Source organism: Epinephelus moara, chromosome 10, assembly GCF_006386435.1.
Source record: "Epinephelus moara isolate mb chromosome 10, YSFRI_EMoa_1.0, whole genome shotgun sequence".
Taxonomy (NCBI): domain Eukaryota; kingdom Metazoa; phylum Chordata; class Actinopteri; order Perciformes; family Serranidae; genus Epinephelus; species Epinephelus moara.
In genome coordinates this window covers 28,126,203-28,146,891 of record NC_065515.1, presented here as the reverse complement: position 1 = coordinate 28,146,891, position 20,689 = coordinate 28,126,203, and the positions used below count along the sequence as shown (strand labels likewise).

The 20,689-nt window shown below is 40.4% G+C and overlaps 2 protein-coding genes across 2 annotated transcripts in view; both read left to right on the top strand.

Annotated features, from left to right (window-relative positions):
- Window positions 1–351: 351 nt before the first annotated feature.
- Window positions 352–6,807, top strand: ttr (transthyretin (prealbumin, amyloidosis type I)). Its single transcript, XM_050055434.1, has 4 exons — window positions 352–495; window positions 3,435–3,571; window positions 3,671–3,806; window positions 6,242–6,807. The coding sequence occupies exons 1-4, from the start codon at window positions 424–426 to the stop codon at window positions 6,347–6,349; spliced, it is 453 nt and encodes a 150-aa protein (XP_049911391.1). The 5' UTR covers window positions 352–423; the 3' UTR covers window positions 6,350–6,807.
- A 7,181-nt stretch (window positions 6,808–13,988) lies between these two features.
- Window positions 13,989–20,689, top strand: part of b4galt6 (UDP-Gal:betaGlcNAc beta 1,4- galactosyltransferase, polypeptide 6) — a 25,688-nt gene continuing 18,987 nt past the window's right edge. The window contains exons 1-2 of the mRNA XM_050054472.1: window positions 13,989–14,751; window positions 19,666–19,782. Of these exons, the coding sequence (XP_049910429.1) occupies window positions 14,637–14,751; window positions 19,666–19,782 (232 nt within the window). The 5' untranslated portion in view covers window positions 13,989–14,636. The remainder of the gene's footprint in view (window positions 14,752–19,665; window positions 19,783–20,689) is intronic.

Here is a 20,689-nt window from a genome sequence, read left to right as displayed (position 1 = left end):
TGGCTGTGAAAGAGGTCACTTGGCATGCAGATGAGAGGGCACTTTAACATTTCCAAAAAACTCTCTGGCACACTTATTGCTAGTGAGTCAGTGTTTAGCTACTGCATCCCATGGTGGCAAATGTGCCGAAGGTTGCTGACCTCTGTTCTAGCCCAGTTGTACTGTTTATACATCTCTGCGTTGTCCACTTTTATAATGTGAGGACAGGCTGCTGAGGCATCTATGCTAGTTTGGTCCAAAGCTGATTTAGTTATTCATTCTCCAGGTATTGACATAGTCTGCAGTGCTGGCGGCAGGGTGGGTGAGGGAGGGAGTGATGGAGGGAGGGGGGGAGGACAGCTGCTGCTATAAGAGACCTGAGACACTGGGGGTCATGTGTGAGCACCAGATACTCCTGTCAGCCTGTCTGTCCATCAGCCAACCATGCTTCAACCACTGCACTGTCTGCTTCTAGCCTCTACTGTGCTGCTCTGCAACACCAGCCCCGTCCCTACGGTCAGTGTCTGTGTGACTGTGTACATTTATGTGTCCGTGTGAGTTTGTGTTTCTGAATAGTTGTGAGTGCAATTACATCAGTACCTTTAAAGATCTACGTATGTCATGAGAAAGTTTTGCTCCTGAGGTACAAACTGTACATCTCATATTCAGTCTGCAATTGCAGATTTTGAATATGTCTTACCTTTTAAAATGGACCTAAGAGTGGAATGTGAAGTTCAAGAAAAACACAATTTTCATCCTCCAAAGGTATTTTTTGTATTTAAGTGAAATTGTTATGAAATGTCAGGTGAGCTATGAAGTTTTCATCAGATTGTCTCACATTTTAATCCAGATTTAACGTAACATGATGTTCTCTGATGGCAGAGGGTCACTTCAAAGTCATGATCCTTCACCACATAGTCCCTGCAGGAATATTAGACCAAGCTTCAGCGTCATAACACATGCCAAATAAGTAACCTAGAACTCCTTTCAAAGTCAGTATTTAATATTTCTTACCAGTATATTGCTTAGTTCTACCTCCTTATTTGAAGGTCTTTTGGATTTTAAGGCCCAGCTAGGGACGGGCATTGCAAATTAGCTCAGGCTATAAATGCTGTGGTGTGTGGCATTTATGTATGCTATATACTTGCCCCTATACAAATAAACATTAAATAAAATAAATAAAAAACCCAGAGTTTCTCCTCAGATGTCTGTGCGGGAGTTGAATATTCACTGCCCTGCAGCCCCTTTTAAGTACAGTCTTAGCAACATTAACACACTGAGTATTACTGTCTAAACTGCTAAAAGATAAACTTTGATGAACACACAGCCCAGGCAAGTAGAATAAATCAGTATGTGGTTCAGTGACCGGCCTTTACCTGGTTTACTCTCTCTCATAATGTACATGCTGCTCTGTTCATCTCCCGCTGTACTGCAAACACGAGAGATAACAGCTCTTTACAATGAGTGGCAGCACAGATTATGTTCACAGAACTCACTGAGCCGAATAAACAATGAATAAATTACACAGCATTTAAAGGCAGAATCTGGATTTGAATGCTTTTGCTTGAAATGGAACATTTATTGAGTACTGATGAACAAACGAGGCTAAGCCTGAATTTGTATGAGAACAGCACTCCTCAGTTTTTTTCAGGCCAAGGACCCCTTAGCTGAAAGAGAGACAGTGCAGGGACCCTCTACTACATATACTGTATAAAATTGAGTTACATATTAAACTTGACCTAAAATGCCATGTATAAAAATACGCTTTGATGGTGCACAGCCATTAAAATGATAAATTTATTCATTATGTTTGTTTCTGAGGTGGACAGTGTTTCAGTGTCCCTTGCTCGAAAAGCACAAAATGATCCACTGTGGCTCACAACAATCTTCGTACACTTGAAATAGTAATGCAGCTAATTGGCCAGTATGTTTCAGTACTACGTAACTGTTAGCTAACAAGTTCGCCTTGCCATTATGGACGTGTGCCACATAGTGATTTACTGATAGCTTGCTAACATGATTGCATAAGGATTCATGGGTAACAGTTGGCATATCATCAGTGTTGTGTACTGTTAATCTATTGATTTTTTAAGAAAAGGCCAGTTTAGCTTTGCTAATTAAATGTGAATAATGTTGGATGTTAATTTGTATTTCAGACATATTCAAATTTTGTGACCCCCTGTCTAAGACCTAGGTATTAGAAAGCTCAAAGTGAGACTCGTGTGGTGAAATATCTGTTAATCACAGTTAAAAGTCACATTTAGCTTGTTCAGGTCAAGCTAAACTTATAAATCATGTATCTCTATCCAAGGGTTTTACAGGTTTATTCCATCTGAACCAAAAATCATCCAGTTAGAAATCATATTAGTCAATTACATTACTACTCCTCATGAATCTTACCATGATATAAACTGTAACAAGTGATCTCATTGTGTTTGAAAATTATTTTCATCAACTTTAAGCTTCATATTTCTCAGGATAAAAACAGCCTTTTATTTATCTTTGAAGCTGAATACTTTCGTTGTCTATTGTTGCCATGATTGCTGTTAATTACTCTCCTGTGGTATTTTTGTATTGTTTTCTTATACAGAGATGAAATGTTTTTGTGTTCTTGAATACCACTCATTCACTGCTGTTTAGCAGACAGTACTGAATGTTCTTAGTTTTCATTCATCAGCCAACTTAATAAATTAGACAAAATATATTGATCTATGCTGACTCATTCGTCCCTGCACTTTGAACTCTTGACTTGCAGAATAAAAACATCCCACACATTCCACATTTTCATGCTGACTCACCCTGAATGAATTTAGTGTGAAACAAATAGAAACAATAATATCAGCCAATCAAGCAACATTAAGTTAGAGCAGCAAAATGCTGCAGTGCTTAACACTGTTGCCTCATAGCTACAGGGTTTTGGGTTCGTACCCAGCTGGGGCCCCTGTGCAGTTTGCATGTTCTCCCTCTGTCAGTGTGGGGTTTTTTCTGGGTTCTCCAGCTTCCTCACACAGTCCAGCAACATGCAGGTTACCTGGTGACTTAAATTTTCCGTAGGTGTGAATGTGAGCATGAATGGTTGTCTGTCTCAATGTGTCGGCCCTGTGCTAGTCTAGCGGCTTGTACAGGGTGTACCCCAACTCTCACCCAATGTCAGCTCCACAGGCTCCAGCCCCTGTGACCCTTAACAAGATAAGTGGTTATGGATAATACAGTTAATATCAAGTATTACTACTACTTATGATAATTAAGAGCATTGTGTGGTTTTTAAAGCTCTCACTTTATTTAATGCACAATGTATGAGACACGCTAAATTACAGTCATATAAGTAACAAAGTGTAATAAACACTGCCCTGGTAATATGGTAACAACATGTGGATGTGTGAGGATGGATGCTGTAAGTGTGACAATGAGCAACACAGAATGAGGTGTAGTCGTGGCTTGTGTCTGTGCTGCAGGAGAAACATGGAGACTCAGACACCAAGTGTCTGATGGTGAAAATCCTTGATGCCGTGAAAGGGACTCCAGCCGGATCAGTGGCCCTCAAGGTGTCTCAGAAGACAGCTGATGGGGGATGGACACAGATCGCGAATGGGTTTGTACAATATGAACCATAAGGTCAAGTATGTCTTTTCTCAGTATCTGTTCAATATGTACAAAGCATGCAGTCAGATATCCCTGTTCCTCATTGCAGAGTGACAGATGCCACCGGAGAGATCCCCAACCTCATCACAGAGCAGCAGTTCCCAGCAGGAGTGTATCGTGTTGAGTTTGATACCAAAACTTACTGGAAGAATGAGGGGAGCACACCATTCCATGAAGTAGCTGAGGTGAGTGTAAACCAGTCATTACAACTCCGTCACAGAGACTGACAGACACACAGACGAGCAGACAGACAAACAGAAAGAGAACATATTGCACATTATTTATACCATTCGATTAATAATGAAAGAAAATACAACACTTAAAAAAAATAACTTAAAAAAAACACAAACTAACTAAATTAAAGGAGCAGTGTGTAGGATTTAGTGTTACCTGGCAGTGAGGATTGCAGATTGCAACCAGCTGAATCTTCTCCCATGTGCCAAGTGTGAACTCTCGGTTGGAATTCCTCAAGTTTTCATTGTCCATGATGTTTTTCCTGGGGCCAAATTAACCACAGAGGTCTCTCTTTCTCCAACAAAAACAGTAGTAGTGATTTAAACCAGTAAAAATATACACTGGTTACAGGGGTCGCGTTAACTGGATATTCTCGGTCATTGACCAGATTTTTACAACAATGACCGTAAAATCTGAAGGCCGTCGGTCATTTTGACCGGTTGCAATTACCACCCCTGCCCACGTGGCGGAGTGCACAGTCAGTGGTTTAAGTAGCTGCCGTTTTCACACTGTCTGCAGAGAAAAAGTCATTCATCTGCTTCATGCAGGTTGTTGACATAACGCCCTGGTAACACCGGGCGCGGAACCGAAGCACGGCGCCCAGCAGCGGAGGCAGTTTTCAGTCAGCGCCCATGTTAACCTATCTGACTGTCCACACAGGCCGCTGAGCAGAGCGGAGCGCCCGTGGAGGCAGCGCTTTAGTTCGGCGTCTGGTCTATTTTTCACGGGAGCCGCAAGCACTTCTGTCAAGCTGGATCGAGCGGATCGTACCAAACAGGAAGTCGGACACAGAAAAGACAAGAGAATCCGGCCAATTTTCAAAATAAAATAACAACAGCACGCACTGTGGAACGTGAGGAGAAAATACCATGTTTATAATTTAAAATAACACAACAGTGCATAACCGAACACATTTTTCAATACCCTAATCACTTCATTACAATTTTAATTTTGTGTCACCGAGCCTACAGGCATAACTACATAACGCCCTGGACACACCGGACGCGTTAGTGATGCGTTAGTGCCGCCTGGTGTGTCCAGGTCGAAGCCTAATGGCACGGGTGTGAGGATATCTGTTCATCTTTTCATTCATGTCCTTATTAATGCACACTTTATAACTTGCTTGTTGGATTTATTAAAAATGAACGAATGACAACTAAATGTCTTTGAATATCTTTATTATCATTTAAAAACGAAAATTAAAATGACCGGTAAAAATAGATTATGACCGGATTTTTATGACCCTGTCGGTCAAAATGACTGGCGAGGAAAAAGTCTAGCGCAACGTCTGACTGTTTAGCTTGTTGCCATTGGGTCGCTAGACTAACACCTGCTAATGTGTGCTCACCTTTTATCTCTGATAATTTAAGATCCAGACTTTTAGGAGGTTTTAACCAGGAGCCGAATTATCCACAGAGGTCTGCTCCTTTCCAAAACAAATGGACCTAGTAATTTAAACTGGTAAAAACACTGAATAAAGCAGTTCCCACTTAAAAGTCTGTGTTTTTCCAACACTGTTCGACTCATGACAGAGGGGCTGCTAAATGTCCCCTCTTTAGAGCCAGTGTTTGGTTAGTCCATTCTGAGCTACTGCAGAAACGTGGCAGCACAGCATGGTGGACTCTGTGGACAAAGAACTAATCACTACATAGATATACACAGCTCAATCTGAGGTAACGCAAATGACAGTTTTTATTTTAAGGCGATAAAACACTTAAAAAACACATACTTATGATATTATATTCCATTTCTGCCGATATCTCCCACTAAATCCTTCACACTGGACCTTTAAATCACATTACATGTTTACGAAATTTCCATAACCAGAATACCAAAAAATATAGTTTGGCTCTAACACCTTGCTTGCCTTTCTGACTCAGACAATAATGCTGGTACATTTTATGGTCCAGGCTTCAGAGGCATTTTTACTAGTTCGTGCTTTAATTTGCTTGATCTTTTGGAGCATAAGGGCCAGAACAACTTTCGACGTGCTGTCTGACCACATCAAAAATCATGGACAGAATCCCAACCCACCCTGTTCTGATGTAGTACACTGTCCTTATAAGACACAGCAGAACTACCTCTATAACCTGTGTGAAGGCTTATCTTCTGTTATCTGATGTTATCTTGTAGCCTGACAGCAGTACGCCAGGACAGTTTACATTAGTATGTTCAAACAGCTATTTGCTATCCTGCTGTTTATCTAACACTTCTCAGAAGAGCATGGCCAAAAGTCATCTGTTATCATTATCCAATAGCCTCTATCCCCTCTTTATTCACAATTGTCCATTTTATCACATAATCACATTCAGTTTGTGGCAAACAAACTAAAACCGTCTCTGATTTGTGTGTGTGTGTGTGTGTGTGTGTGTGTGCGCGCTCGCAGGTGGTGTTCGAAGTCCTTGCTGGAGCTCATCGTCACTACACCTTGGCTTTGCTGCTCAGTCCATTCTCCTTCACCACCACAGCCGTCGTCATCGATGCACATCATTGATACACCATGTGATATTTAAGGGCTGTCCACCCCAAGAACTATTACGATAACTATAATGATAACTATAACGATAACAATGTGAGTATGTGACACCCTGTCAGTTCAGATGGATTTTGATTGGCTGTCAGTGTTTCTGTTGTTAATCCATTGTTGTTGTCATTATAGTTGTCATGTGGACTCTGCTTGAGTAAGAACAATTATAAAAACAATATATTTATGGTTATTGTTCTTTGTGGTGGGCAGCTCTTTATAGGCTGGTGAAGGTATCAGGACAGTGAGCTGCATAATGTTGGAGATCATTAGTTTTTTCTTCTTATCAACAAATCTCATGTGTTGATCCAAACCAACAGTGAATGTAATGTATCTATTAACACATATTGTGTGTGTATCCAAAGTTTGATTTCTTTTTCCTTTGTGGTACAGAGCTCCATTAAAATTACATTTTTCATTACCATGAACACACACAATGTATTTTATTTTGATTTAAGCCTACATAAACCATCCTGCTGCCCCAAATACACACTGAGCACCAAATATTGATTACTCCACAGCTGAAAATAATCCCCAACAAAGTCTCTTCGTCTTGTTTGAGTAATGTTTGATAAAACTACAGTGACCGGCTGTTTTTTTTTTTTGAAATAGTATAGATTTGTACATTTTTGAACATCTTCAGAACAAACCAATGGTGCCTAGAGCTACAGAAAACCCAGGAATTATTGAGGTCAAAGGTCATGTTAGGAGGAAAGTGATCAAAGATAAGGTTAAGATGTAATATTCATAAGAACTAAACATTTCCATCGTAAGCACGCAATCTTCCTCATCAATTTTAATCTTTTTATGGCTCTTTGTCTAATATGTCTTGTGAATTGATATGCAGAGTAAACCAAAGCTAATTTAGGACAAGAGAGTGACAAGAAAGTGGAATGAACACAATAGGAGTGTTGATGTGTGTTAACAGAATATTGGACTGGGGAACATAGGACCCTGGGGACAAGATATACTCCCAGGCAAACACTGGTCATCTGCACACACTGCACACACTGCGATGACACAGGGCTGGCTGAAATTCTGCAAATTTTCCCTTTAACATTAATTGTCAGTGCTAATGTTATAGTTAGAAACATTAGTAACCTCATCAACAGTAGAGTACAGCACTCATTGTGCATGCTGCAGCTAGCGTTGTTAGCCCTCTGGAAAGCTCTGTGGTTTGCCAACGTGGCAACAACTTTCACTGCTGTGAATCTTATGATATGGGCACAGTAATACAGGAAGAACTTCATAATCTTCCTGGTGGAACGAAACACAGTTGTTTGGGGCATGGAGAAAACTCTGCAGACAACCCAGTGTAATGTTCCACAACCCGAAGATGAAGACAAGCACCTCAATAGTTTGAAGCCAGCCATGGTGTCAGTCCTTATGCAGCATCCTCAGGAGGACGTTCAAGGATTCATGGAAGACGCTAAAGTCAAGTTTGGTGTTAGATTTCCATGGTAAAAAAGTTGGCGGACTGGCACAGTTGGATTAATTTAGCTGTAGGCTCTGGGATTCACATCAAAAAAATGAATGGAAAGTTTTGAAATTAAAAATTTACTAGTCCATACCCATTGAGTGCACAGTTGCCCACGTACAGTTTCACATATGGTGTGTGTTTGGGATACAGGTCATAGGAAACTGCAAATTAAATAGTCAACTGAACCCATTAAGAAGAGCAATGTATTCAGAGTTTTTGTGAATTTGATAGTACGATTGCAGCCACAGCGATCGGTTGCATTTTAACTATTTTTCTGTTGTTATAGCGCCACCCAGTTGCCAATTAGAGTTACATTTCTCCAGTCACCTTGAGGCGTCCTGTTCTACATATCTACCAGGTTTAGTAAAAATCGATATGGCGGTTCGGCCAAGATAAGAAATTAGCTCTCTAGCGCCTCCATTTTGTTTCATGGGGTCAATAATGGAGGGGTCCCCTCAGATTATGTGTGGTCATATGCCTACAAAGTTGCGTGCTGATNATACGGGGCATGAGATATGCCCATTCAAAGTTTGCAATTTCAATTGGTTGCTATAGCGCCCCCCTTTGGCCAATTGATGTAATATTACTTCATTTGCATCCTCCCATGACCCTCTACCACTGTGCCCAATTTCACATGGATTGACCAAGTCAGTGAGGAGAAAAACGTGGAACAGACACACAGACACACACATTTTTCGTCATTATATAGTAAGATAGATATACATCTATATTTTTATTTTTATAAAACCAGTTCTCTGATTAGCAGTTTACATGCAGGAAAAGTGCTCATTTGTTCTACTTTTAAATAATCAAGTGTGACAAATTGAGTCCCCCGTGATTTAAACGATTTGTGTGCATACATGTTGCAAAGTGGTATTTAACTCCGGTCCCCTGGACCCACCTGACAGGTTGGATTTGCAGCTGGAAACTCGGATTTTACTGCTGAGGGCTCATGATAAGTTGAATCAAGCAGGCTATGTAACTTCCTGGTTACAACAAAACTTCCTAGATGGTGGGATCTGAGGACTGAAGATGAGAAACCCTTGTGTTAGTACCAAAAATTACCACTTGGGGGAGCTAGCTAGCTAGCAGCAAAAACATACTGTAGGTTAAATCATATTGTTTAGGGTCAAGGTAATCATTGCTAATAGTCTTCTTTTAGGCATTGTTACCTTTGACAGGTTTTCCCATATTGTTGGCATCATCTAAAAAAGTATGCCAAACTAAATGCAGTGAGGAGGAGTTGAAGCTGTGGTGACAACAAGAGGGTGCACAGGGCCTGACATCAATTCAGTGCACTGTTCATATTTATCAAGGATAGCATAATATAGATATTACATTATAATAATCTGTAATTATCTGTATAATATCAGTCTCTTTAGAAATGACACTGTTCAATGTTTTGTAAACTAATCAGTTCTTATCTATTAACAAGTTACATACATTTCAATAGAATTAGCTTTGTAATGATATCAGTTTTTGTTTCACTATGTACTCGGTCATTTATTTCAGTGGTGTCAAATTTCCACAGCAGTAGCTACAGCACCAGGTATCCGAGGTGTTTACATGACCAGATTAACGCATGGAGGAAGTGATGTGTGCGTTGGTGAGTTGCAGTGTGTTGCAATTTATCCAGGGAAGAAACATTCCAGAAACATTCCTTAAACAGGGAGTACAAGGGAGTACTGTCTGGAGCAGAACGCAGCTATGGACCAACACGTTGTTGATTTGGGTGTTTTCTATGGAATGTGTTGACACATGTTAATGTCAGCCTTACCCTTTAATGTAGATAGCCTATGTTTATAACTTGCATATTAATCCGTATTTCATATTATTAACAGCTGTGTGGGGCAGGGCCAGGTCAGTTGACACATTTTTGCATTGACATGAAATAACCTTTCATTATTCAGAGACTACTTGAACAGTAATGAAAATAATTTGATCCCTGAACAAATAGAGGTGTCTTCTAACAATTTATTAAGTTTTTTTGGAGCTTAAATAAAGTTGGCTGGGACAACTTGTTTAAAAAATGCTGTCTAAATTTGAACACTTTGTAGCCTATTTACAATTTTACTTGTTTAGATATTTCTTTCAGAAAAAGGAAAAAAAAGTAAAATCAGCTACAAGTAGCCTATAGGTTTATGTCAGCTACTGAGTTTGTTAAAGGACAAATTTAAAAAAAAAAAACAAAAAAAAAACAATGACAACAACCTGAGAGTTTAAAAAAAGGTAGGTGGTTAAACTCTGCACATTAAAAATATGCTCAGGGGTTGGGCCTTTATGATGCAGTAAATATTTACTCAGTGACTTAACAGTGGGTCTTATTCAATTAGTTTAAGCCTTTGCCTTGTTTTTGTCAACTTTTTGTGAATTTGTAAAAGCCTAGGAAATATAAACAATACTGTCCCAACCGCCCCTGGGTAACTGTCCCAACTGTCCCAGAGTGAGCAAACACACTCCAGACTCCTGTGCTGCAGGCTACTAACAAAAATTCAGACTGCTAAAACCAGCACAAACTGATAGGCCAGACAATCAGCTTTCCAACGTCCAGTGTTTTTTGTATGTAGCATAACTAAATACAGTATGGTAGAACCAAAAATAATAAGGGTCAAACATTCACTTCCACGCTGTAGATTTCAAAACTGTGAATAAAATGTGAGGAAAAGTCAGAACATCTTCACTTTGAAGGTGAAAGTGAGGAGGGTGTGGCTGAGTATGAGCATGGTGAATGACACAAGCGTAGTTACTGTCTAACTGACGCACTGAGGCACTATCTCAACTGTCACCCTGTCCCCGAGTGACTCTGCTCTGCCCTGCAGTATTTGTTTTCCTACAAAAGCTGAGGCAAAGCAAGCTGTTTTTTCTCCGATCCTACCCAAGGAGCTGTTACTCAGAAGAGCTTCTATACAGATCCAGTTTTGATTTTGGAGATGATTCTGCAAAACTCTTAAAGCCAGAAGGCTGCAGACTCGTTTGTTAGTCCCCCTCCAGTCCGATCTGTCTTGCTCATTGTTATTTCACTCACTTCATTCTGCGCAGAATGATGTTTATTAAGTGTTTGACACTGGGAGGCTGTTTTCACATTTATTAGCCAAAACTGGAAAGTTTCTACGAGCATGGTTTGTGACACCACAATAAGTTTGGAGCCAATAAATCGTAGTTCATTATTAAACTCACAAAAGTCTGAAACTTGGCTCCAGGTCATTCACACTGAAAATGGTGAAGTACATGGACATGTTTTGCATCCAGCAGGTAAACTATTGAAAATATTCATAGATTCAGTTTTTTTCAATGAGGGAGAGGGAGTAGTCGACATTTTAAGAATTTTAATAAGGTAGCTCTTGAGCTCTTTTTTGTTGGGGAAAAACATATTAGAATCAAAACATGTTTGGAGGGGATCTTTAATAAATATTTTGTGCTCTTACCATAAAATTTGGTAGTTGTTTGAAATGAAAGATATTGTGTTCATGTTCAGTAAGAAGAATAATTTGTTCATTCTACATATCAAAACAGATCATTACACAAAGAGATTCAGTATTATGAACACAAAAATATTTTCAGTTGTGTTTTACATTGAGTAAGTTTAAGTGTATACTCAATTTAACAAAGACGCTATTATTGCACTGGTAAAGGGAAGGCTCTTGTTATTTTTATTAAATATATGTGGTTTTGCATAACAAATTAAATATGTCCTAGCTCTGACAATATAATATATCAGTATTTTTGACCTGCCTCAACCAAAAGTGTCCTGGTGCCAAGATCAAACCAATTGATGGAACAGTATTTTTTTCATGGCAATTGATCAAACTGTCCTAGGTCAGTATTTTGGTATTGTGTGTGTGGTATTGGTAGTTTTAGACCTACTTTAAAAGTACATACTACTACATTCCTCCTCCAGGACCCACACACACACACACACACACACACATGCACATACAGGGAGAGAGAGAACTCATTGAAGCTGCATACTTCATAACTCTACACTAGGTCTCCAACTTTTCTTCATGCTGCAAAGACCTAGGACCTCTCTGTCCTCTGCCAACAATTATTACATTTCTCAGTCTGTCTTTTCACTGTCAAATTGCAATGATATGTCTTCAGCTTTGCCTTTGAGAATGGTTTACAACAAGATATTTTGCAAGGTTCAAACCAAAATTTCATCTCCTGGCTACACCTTTGCCCTGCACAAAATATAGCACATGACTCAGATGAGCTCAGGTGCTTAGCTGGTTTTCATTTTTTAATTCCTTCAGCTTTGATAGAAAAAACAATATTCTATACTCTTATTGAGTAGTATGGGAAAAACAGAAGTTATTTCAGGATGATAATTGTATGTTATGTTGTTGATGCTGCTACTATACTTATGAACTCTCCTAATTCATCATCTGGGGGACCTGCAGAAGCAGAAGAAGGAGATGAAGAAGGTAATAGAAAATGAAAATTCCAGCAAACTGCAAACCTCTTAACTCCAAATCAACTCCTTTTTCAGTGTGTTAAAGTTAGCTAATATGAACTACTTGTTTTGTTACACGGTGTGAAGCTGGAGTCTGGAGTGTGTGGTAGTTTGTATCATGTTTTTGACTTTTTAGTGAAGCATGGACTAGGTAATGTTCAAGGTGTGGACAAGAAGTGTGAGCCTGTTTGCTGTTGAGAAAGTCACACTTTTACCTGGCCAATGTTATCGAGCCATCACTTTCAATAAGGACTAGAGACCATCTTGCATATTTACAGCGAATTGCGACTTAAAGCTGTATGGGGATGAAATGCCCTTTCCCTTGAAATTCTGCCTTCATTTTGATGCCAGCTACGCACCTGTGTAGACTTGTGATTGCATCTTGCACGGTTGCGACGTGACAAAAATCTCTCCACAGACAGACATCTAAACACCTGGCAAAGCACTCAAAATAGCTCCTGCTACAGTAGGTGTCACGAGGATCACATTGTGCCATGATGACACACACAGACTCACAAGGTGAAAATAATACCAGCTGTCACAACATTGTCACGGCTGGTGAAAATGAAAGATAAATTTGACCTCTTTCAAGCAGCTGGTCAAAACATGAGTCAGACATTTATAAAGTGGCAAAATGACCATGATGGAGCTCAGGTGAATAACCCTAGACCTGAAAGAAGTGATGAGTTGAAAACACAAGTTTGGTTGCAACTCCATTGTGTCCCCATCCTCACTGATAGATATCCAAGAGGGGTGCACAGATATAGTACAAAGACCCTTCACCCTCAGAGCCAAGGGCTCAAAGGAGCACCATCTTCAAAGGGCAAGCCTGAGAGACCATGCAGGACCAAGTTTCCACCTGGGAACATGGCGAAGTGTGAGGGGTCACAGTCACTGACCCCTGTAGGACACATCTCACAAGCAGGTGACATGTGAGGTGTTGTGCAGGTGTTTGTCGTGACTCGGCTGCAGCCTCAGCAACAAAAACCATCTCTGAAGATTTCTCATATGCAGCAGCCCGAGGTGTACCACTGGATGGGCAGCTTACGTCAAAGAATCAGAGATAATAGCCAAAAATAGGGAGGTGGCTGCTCTGAACCTGATTGGTTAATCCAACGCCAGTCATATGGCGGCTTTGATACAAAGAGGGAAAACAATTAACATTCTTTGCATAAGTATGTAAAGTTGCCATGTGACCAATCCACGTGCATTTTCGTGTATGTGTAGCCCGGAGAAGCATGTTCCAGCCTTCCTGATGATTGGGGGCCACTCTGTGAGCCCCTGTGACTGATAGTTGCAAACCAAACGTTTGGTTCATACATAGATTTACTTTGCCTTTTGACTTATGGGATCATCATTTACTGTTATCTCCACCAGTGAAATAAATAAATAGATAGGAATAGCCTAGCCATAGGGTCATTTTCTTTTTTTATTTGTGTTGTTAATGTTTTAATTTACTTTAAATTCTATATTTTTAAGTTTTAGCTGCAATTTTGCACTTTGACTTTTACATTTATTTTTTTGCTCTTCTGTCTTTCATTTTCAAATGGACGACTGGTAAAAGGCGCTAAAAGGGCGCTACAGGAAAACACCCCATGCTTACAGCGCACACAGGTTTCCATGGCGACGCGGAGGAGGGGAACGGGTTGTTACACCCACCGGAAACGGTCTCTGCAGTGCCAGCAGAAAATGAAAAGAAGGCGGACCTGACATCTCTTCTATTGAGTTTATTTCTCACATAACATCCTTCACGTATGTGTTTTGAATGCTGCAGTCGTGCGGGGACAGTGTGGAGACACCCGGTGGCATGACTGGACTCCCGTGTGCGCGGTTTGACGAAGTAGTGCGCCAACTGTGTTGGGAACACCGCACCGGCCGAGAGTAGACTGTGTGGGTGAAGGCAGAACGGTCCTGCCCCCTTCAATGACCAACCTTCAGTGCTAGCGATAAAAGCTTCGCTGGCGACACCGCAACCATGGAAGGCTACCATGAGTATCCTTAAGTAGTCCTGCTGCAGAGCTCTGTGCCCGAAGTATAATGGTTTCAATATGCCCGACCGGCAGTGCTCCATGAGGCTCTCAGTTGCCTGATATTAACGTTACAGGCCTGCTTTTTCCATCTGGAAATTTCTTGGCAGGGGAAAGCAGGCCAGCTAGCACCGCTAGCCTTTGCCTTCTCCGCGCTGCATCCCTGGGCTTTGACGGTGCAGATTTTTCCATGACCACACCATTGACACTGTCGTCCAACAATTCGAGGACTTTTTAACTCCAAAAAAGTATTTTATGGGATTCATATCGGCGAATGAGAAGCGGGCCTAAGCCAAAATGGTGAACTGGAGGCGGCTGCTGCGAATGTCCAACCGATCGTTTCTGGCCTTCATATTCTTCTTCTCCATGTCCACCACTTGTCTCTACTTCATTTATGTGGCTCCTGGAATAGGTTAGTTAACAGAGATTAACACTAACCCCTCCACAAGGTAACAGTTAACGTGATTATGTCTGGATTATCCTCTGCAGTCCCACCAGCTCTAACTGCTGCCACAGTCCATGCTAACGCTAGAACCGATAGTTAACAGGCTAACTAGCCCACAGCTAAAAGGTCCACCCCAGGCCATGATGTCCAGCTAACCCTCGCTATTTTGCCAAGTTAAAGAGCAAAGTGCGTATCCCGATGGGAAGTGGGTGGAAATATTACCCAAGTATTGTCTGTCTGTGTTAGATTTATGGATGCTATGCGCTTTTGCTGGCGTTGTTCAGCTGACTTGTGAATGAATGAACTGGTGGCATCACTGCTAATGTTAATTTCGGGGTTTCTACTGAGGCGACCAGGATCCACACAGCAACACAGGCAGGTTGAGCCACTGCATCTATTTGTACTAGTGGACCAAAATGTATTTACCATCTCCATATATGTCCACTCATGTTGGATTCCCAGGTAAAATGAGTGAGCATTAACCCCAGAGTTTTGTCTTGTTGATGAACAAGTCTCTGAAACAGCATAATTATAGGACACTGAACTCTGGTCAACCTGCCTCAGTGTGTATCATGATTTTAACAGAATACACTGGTTGTATGTAAGTAAACTCCATGATGTAATATATATTATATGATAATTGACTGTACCGCATCTCTGACAAACATAATACATGTATAATTGCATTATAATATTATTAATATACTGCAATATAATACTTAATGCTGCCCTGATGTTTGACCAATCAGATGTGCCTCCTGGCAGATCCACAGCTGCATTTCCCGTAAACAATATTTAGGAATGACTTTCTGTAAAGGTGAATGTTTACATCGTCTTTCTCATAAATGGCAATGCGAGAATGAAACTTGGTGGTCTGGGCAGGTTTCTATCTTTGTCATTCTTCCGCGCTTGTTGTTGTGAGGCCATGTTGCTCTAGTTGATTTGACGTTTTACTGGGTAATTTCTGTGGTGATCACATGTTTGAGGAAAGTGGTTATGTGTGGACAGGAATTATATGCTGAGAGTGCAGGCTTTTACTGGCAATCAGATGTAGTCATACTTGGGAGGAGAGGCAGTTCTGGGAAATTTCACTCAAGACTTAAGTTTGCCTGAGGTCTAGCAGGATGACTGTTGATGTAAAGAAATAACAAGGCCAAGACAGGATGGTTTTATATTCTGGATGTACAGTGTGTTAGTTTGTGTGGGAATGGGAAATCATGGTTGTTTTGTTGTACTGAAGAAAGGAGGAATTTACCCAGTATGGTCCTGGTGTTTATCACCAAAGTTGGAAGCACTGAAAAATCTACTTGTCCCTTATTAGTCAAGGAATTAATATATAATATGTACTCACAGCCATTTTCACTGATATCTAAATAGGGATCTTATAAAGACATAATTATTACTTATTTTGTGTATGCATTCTTGCACATTTGCCCTCATAGTTCGCTTAATTTTGATGTTAAGAATTGACATTTGAGCTATGGCTTTTGTAGCGGCCACATGCCATATCTTTTTCAAAGTTACAAAAGGGCAGTGATCATTAGTCAAGTGTTTTCAGCCTGTTTTCCACCCGGAAGGCTCAGAAGAATGTGTTTCACTGACAATATTTAGCCATGGATTTATTTATAATGACTGTTTATGACAGCACAATAGAGTACTAGACTGAAGTTAGCATGACTGAACGCATGACTCTACAGATATAAATAATTGACCGCATCCATGCTGTCTTCAGTGTAATGTAGAGACATGCAGGCTGAATAAATGAAGGAGCATAACGAATACAGGAGAATGTGAAGAATCTGTGACAGAGACACTAATGCTGAAGGCTCGTGTTGGCCTGACACATTATTCAAACTATTGGTTTCTTTTTGTCACCCATCTGTGCATTGCTGTAGCTAGTTATGGTGCAGGTAATGCGTGCAAATTACACAGCTAGGAGGAGAACATTTTTCTAATTCTTTTGCCTGAGCTGTGTGAAACAGCTGGTGGTGTGAATATGTTTGGATGCAGGTCTCCTCTGAATGTGAGCTTGTTGCAGAGCTCAGACGTGATGCATCCTACTGTATGTTGCCGACATGTATGCTGCATTTGTGTGCTGCCTTCTGTACAGTATATTGCTGTGCAGGCTGACAAGCTTGTGTGGATTCTCAGGCAGTCTGCGATTGCTGTATTCCACGCTCTATTCAACATCCAGCTGAGAATTTAATTTGAGAACTCAGGACATTCATTTCATGCTTTGCTTGTTCTGCCTGCCCTGTGACAAATTTGACTTTTCAAGCATGTGTGCAGTTGGGAACTGGAGTACATATTGATAAGTGTGTTAGCCTGGCAGGAGATGTAGAGGGAAGTAGTTATCTTTAAAAAAGTATCATTAAAAACAATTTTTTTGAAATCCTGGACTGAGGATGACACTATTTCGGTTCCAGGGATTGTAGAAAACATTTTTGCTGTGTCTACCAGCTAATTGTCCGTCTTGTCAGGCCGAATGGAGCAGCATTATTTGCTGTCCAGTCTGTGTTGACCTGCATGTTTTCTTAACCCCATCACCTGCTCACCAACCAGGCGGCCTGGCTGCTCCGTGATAAGACGCTTATCATTCCCAAACACTCTCCTGTTTAACCGTTCACACGCACACTGAAACTGATGTTCTGGCCAATAGAAGGACTGATACTCGGGTTGTGTAATATGACAATATACAACATGGAACAGTGTAAATTAGTTAACCTTAAGAGACCTTTTGCCATATTGTTTGTACCGTGGTGGCTATGCCTCTGCACTCTGTGGGTGTTTTAGACTGCTGTAGCTGATGTTATAGATCAATGTGCAGGGCAGCTTTATACAAATATTAAAATGTTTTATGACATTACCTTAATGACGTACATTGATTTGTCATATATTTACTTTGTTTTAATTGCCAAAGCAAACATGTTTGTTTTATTATTATTAGTTTCTCAATTGATTTCAGTAGAATGTTTAGAATATTACATTTTCTAAATCGTAAATTCATATGATGCTAAAAAAAATGTTTTTGTACTTATTACATACCCCCAAGTGACATGGATGTATTTATAACTTAGCTGTATAGTTTGTATGGTTAGGCTTTGCTTTATGAAGCTTTTCTTAAATGTATCCTGCTTATACACTAGTGCAGACCTGTTTGGTAGGACGGAGAGAACCAGCCAATCCTAAAGCACTGACACACACCCTGAATTGATCAAAGCCCTGCAGTCTCTGCTTTATTTGGGTCTCATGCAGGAACCTCTTGTGCACACACAATCGATTAATGCCGTCATCTGAATTAATTTAGAGATTTGATATGTTACCAACATACAACTTATATTCTGTTCATTAATTTACAGAGAGCTGAGCATTGTGTTATATCTTGACATTTTAACTGGCAACTCATCCTCTGTTATGACACCTGACAGGTTAACATCACCTAAGATGGAGTGATTTTTGTTGTCTGTCTCTGTAAATTTCACGTCGACTCAGCCACCAAATCTCCCATATAGCAGTTGGCTGCTGTCGGTTATGTTGATGATCAAATCTCAGGAACATGCAGCCACTCGTGAGGAGGTGGCATTTACCGAGGTGAAACGAGTGATTTACACCAAGTCTGGCTCAGAGGAATAACACAATTGTTAGACTCTCTATGGGAGGGATTTCAGCTACTCATGGGGTTTTAGAACCGTCATTAATAAGTTCATTTTGTCACCTGTTTGTTCTTAGTGTGCAGTTTTATACATTTGACTGTTTAATCTGCAAGTGTTTGTGATTCAGTCTTCCAAATGGGAGAAGAAGCTGGCTAAGGTGTGACGTTTAAGTTTCTCAGAGGTCTGAAACACCACACAAGTCATGCAATTTAACAGCATGATCCCCAGTCTGACATGTCAGATCAGCCCAGATTTAGTTTTCTCCACACATGCCGCGGCAAAAGAGATGTCACCCACCTTTATATTATCAACTTTTATTTAGGCCAGCTGCACGACGGAAATAGTCAACGTCCAGCAAAATGCTTTGCACAGGGCCTGTGAGCATGTCAGACTTCAATGAGAGTCCCAACTTTACATCTTGTTATTCTATACGTGCACAATGTTGAACTTTAAAAAGTAGGCGGCAGTGCTCTTTATCTAATTAATGATGAAATAATGAGAAAATGTATTGGTAGATTGATTGACATCAGTGACAAATAGGGGTTCTTTGAGCTCATTGTGGTCTTTAATTAAAGGTTCAGCGATAAAATAAGTTTAAAATCCCATCAGTTATGCAGCATGCTTCATGTGGCTCTTCCTTAAGTCCCCATTCATGTCTGGATAAAGCTATAAGAAAGCCATCACTTTAGCAGATAGATAACCCCAGCAATGGTACTGATTCCAGCTTCTTAAGCCAGTTTATTCTTCTCATCTCTCATACTCGCTAAATGTAAACAGTTTGAAAGTATGGGAAATAAATAAACATAAAAAAAAATCTAGTAGACAGAACATTGAGATTGTTATAGGACTATCAAAACATAGATGCAAAAACCAAATGGACATACTGCAGAAACCTTAATTGTGAAGAGCAGATATTAATTACAGTGAATAAGCAGGCTGAAACAAACCGTTTGTGTTGCTGCAAAGTGACTGTTTCATGTTTCCCTCCTCTGAGTCATTTACACCTGCAGTGGTTATTTTCTAGACAGCTGAGATGCTACAGCTTTACTGTCCTGCCAGAATTTTAAACTTGAAAGTCAGCACACCTGTCACCTTTGAACAGCATTACATGTGTAATATTTATTTAATAATAAATGATAATTTGTGACTGAAATAGTAATATCTACATGTTTATGTTTTGTTGTACAAGAAGTGAAATTAAAATCTCTCTTTTCTGTCTTTCTGTCAGCCAACACATACTTCTTCATGGTGCAGGCTCAGGGCATCATGTTGAGGGACAACGTGAGGACCATAGGCCAGATGATTCGATTGTACACCAACAAGAACAGTACACTCAACGGGACGGGTGAGTAATGCACACATCAGTGTTTCCCTTGCCATTATATCCTGTTTCCTCTTTCCTTTCAAATATGCAACCACAATGACCAAAGTGTGTGCAAATGGTAACACTTTAAAGTCAGTGGCAATGCCAGCTGCATTAACAGTGACCACAGGAATGCATTGTCTTTACATGGCACTCTTCTAGATACTCAAGTTAGTTAAAGAAAACAAGCAGCTGCAGGATGGAGTGTGGTGGTGCTGGAGACGAGCAGCAGAGTAATGGATATAGTGAAGTTCATCCCTGTTCTAGCCTGATTTCGCTGGCCCCAAGCTCATCTGAAATGGACTGACACAGAGTAGAAAAGTGGGCTGTGGTCTGACGAGTCCACATTTCCAATTGCTTTCAGAACTCATGGACTCTGTGTCGTCCAGGCTAAAGAGAAACAAAGACCATCCAGATTGTTACCTGTTTAAAGTTCAAAGCCAACATCTGTGATGGTGTGGTGGTGTGTTAGTGCCCATGGCATCATGGGTAACATCTGTAAAGGCACCATGAATGCTGAAAGGAACATAGCGGTGAGAGAGCAACATATGCTGCCATCCAGATGACGTCTTTTTCTGTGACGTCCCTGGTTATTCTAGTAGGACAGTGACAAGTAGGGCTGGGTGATATGGACAAAAATTAATATCTCAGTATTATCAGGCTGAATGGCAATACACAATATACAGTGGTGTGAAAAAGTGTTTGCCCCCTTCCTGATTTCTTACTTTTTTGCATGTTTTCCGTACTTAAATGTTTCAGATCATCAAACAAATTTAAACATTAGTCAAAGATAACACAAGTAAACACAAAATGCAGTTTTTAAATGAAGGGTTTTATTAATGAGGAAGAAAAAAATCCAAAGCTACATGGCCCTGTGTGAAAAAGTGTT